Source organism: Gavialis gangeticus, unplaced genomic scaffold, assembly GCF_001723915.1.
Source record: "Gavialis gangeticus isolate Ggan-Ray unplaced genomic scaffold, GavGan_comp1, whole genome shotgun sequence".
NCBI classification, from domain to species: Eukaryota; Metazoa; Chordata; order Crocodylia; family Gavialidae; genus Gavialis; species Gavialis gangeticus.
Genome location: NW_017728992.1, coordinates 151,503,988 through 151,505,646, shown reverse-complemented (window position 1 = coordinate 151,505,646; position 1,659 = coordinate 151,503,988). Strand labels below are relative to the sequence as shown.

The 1,659-nt window shown below is 56.8% G+C and overlaps 1 protein-coding gene across 1 annotated transcript in view; it reads left to right on the top strand.

Annotated features, from left to right (window-relative positions):
- The window catches only part of TMEM64 (transmembrane protein 64), a 66,847-nt gene that overhangs the window by 38,224 nt on the left and 26,964 nt on the right, over positions 1-1,659 (top strand). Inside the window, exon 3 of the mRNA XM_019519321.1 lies at positions 5-538. Within this exon, the coding sequence (XP_019374866.1) occupies positions 5-538 (534 nt within the window). The remainder of the gene's footprint in view (positions 1-4; positions 539-1,659) is intronic.

Here is a 1,659-nt window from a genome sequence, read left to right as displayed (position 1 = left end):
GCCTGGCGAGCTGCTGCTGTGCGCGCTGCCCGAGGCGGGCGGCGACGGGCCCGGGGCCAGGACGTGGCGCTGCTCGTGCTGCCTGCTGGGCACCTACTGGTGCAAGAGCTGCGTGAGCGCCTGCGTGCTGGCGGCGCTGGGCTTCGCCTCGCTGGCCCTGCTGCGCCAGTCGCTGCGGGACCTGCTGCTGTGGGCCGAGAGCCTGGACGGCCTGGCCGGCGCGCTGCTCTTCACCCTGGGCTTCATCCTCGTCTCCTTCCCGTGCGGCTGGGGCTACATCCTGCTCAACGTGGCGGCCGGCTACCTGTACGGCTTCGTGCTGGGCATGGGGCTCATGGTGCTGGGCGTGCTGGTGGGCACCTGCGTGGCCCACGTGGCCTGCAAGCGGCTGCTGGCCCGCTGGGTGCAGGCGCGCATCCAGGGCAGCGAGCGGCTGGGCGCTGTCATCCGCGTGGTGGAGGGAGGCAGCGGGCTCAAGGTGGTGGCCCTGGCCAGGCTCACGCCCATCCCTTTCGGGCTGCAGAACGCCGTCTTCTCGGTGAGTGCCCCGCGCCCGGGCCCGTGGGGGGCAGAGCCCGCGGGGGGCCACGGTCGCGCTGCCCGCTTCCCTGGCGCCTGGGGAGACCCACCCCCGGGACCGGAGTTGTGTCGCCCATTTCCCTGGCACCTGGGGAGACCAGCCATGGGAGCCACAGTTGTCTCCCACTTTCCTGTTGCACAGGGAAACCCATCACTATCTGTGTTTCATTGATTTCTGCATCAAACAGCCAGCACAGACCCAGCCCCTCCCCATGCTCTGGCCTTGCAGTCTTGCCTCTGTCCTCTTGAAACAGTTTCTCTCACTTGTTGCTTTGGGAAGGAGCTGGAAGACAAGCCCCATTTGAAACTGAAGCAGGTCCCACTGAGGGGCTGTGTGCACAGATGTGATGGCAGGGGCAGAGCCGAACCCTGCAGTGAGGCTTGGGCAGGTAGATTTCGGACCCTGCAGCACCCTGTTGACTTTGGTAGACCCTGTGCAGAACTGACTGCCAGTTTGCTGACTTCACAGGTAGGGCAGGGGAACTGGACACCCAGGACTGCTGTGATATGCATCTAAGTCAGTGTATGAAAGCTAATTATTCTTCCCTCTCCTCCTCTCCCCCCCAACTTTCCAGTTGCAGTAATCATGTAGTGAAGTTTTAAGCAAAGGTAGTGGAGTCAGTTTTGGACAGATATTGATGGCTACATGGAGAGTATGCTAACAAATAGTCCCCCAGTGAAAGTTCCTCTTCCAGAAAAAGGTTTGGTGTTTTGCTTCTCCTATCCCCTACTCTTTCAGGCATAGTCTAAAACTGTGGGGATTTAAGGCTCTGGGGACACTTTGTGAAGTGGGAGTTTTGGGAATTTTTTTGCATTTTAGACATTAATGAAGATGCTCATACTTTTGAACAGATGTGCTGTTTAAAAGAAATCTTGAGATGCTTTCTGTACAGCAGAACCTCTGCAGAGGGGTGGAAAGGTTTTACAGCAACTCTTAAAAAAATTATTCAGAGTAAATGAGTCTTAAACACTTCAGGTCTGGAGACAGTTGTGTTAAAACAGATTCAGAAGGAGGATTGACATTTCCTTTGGCATTTAGAAGGGCATTTAATCCAAATAATGAGTGATTTTTTTTTTTTT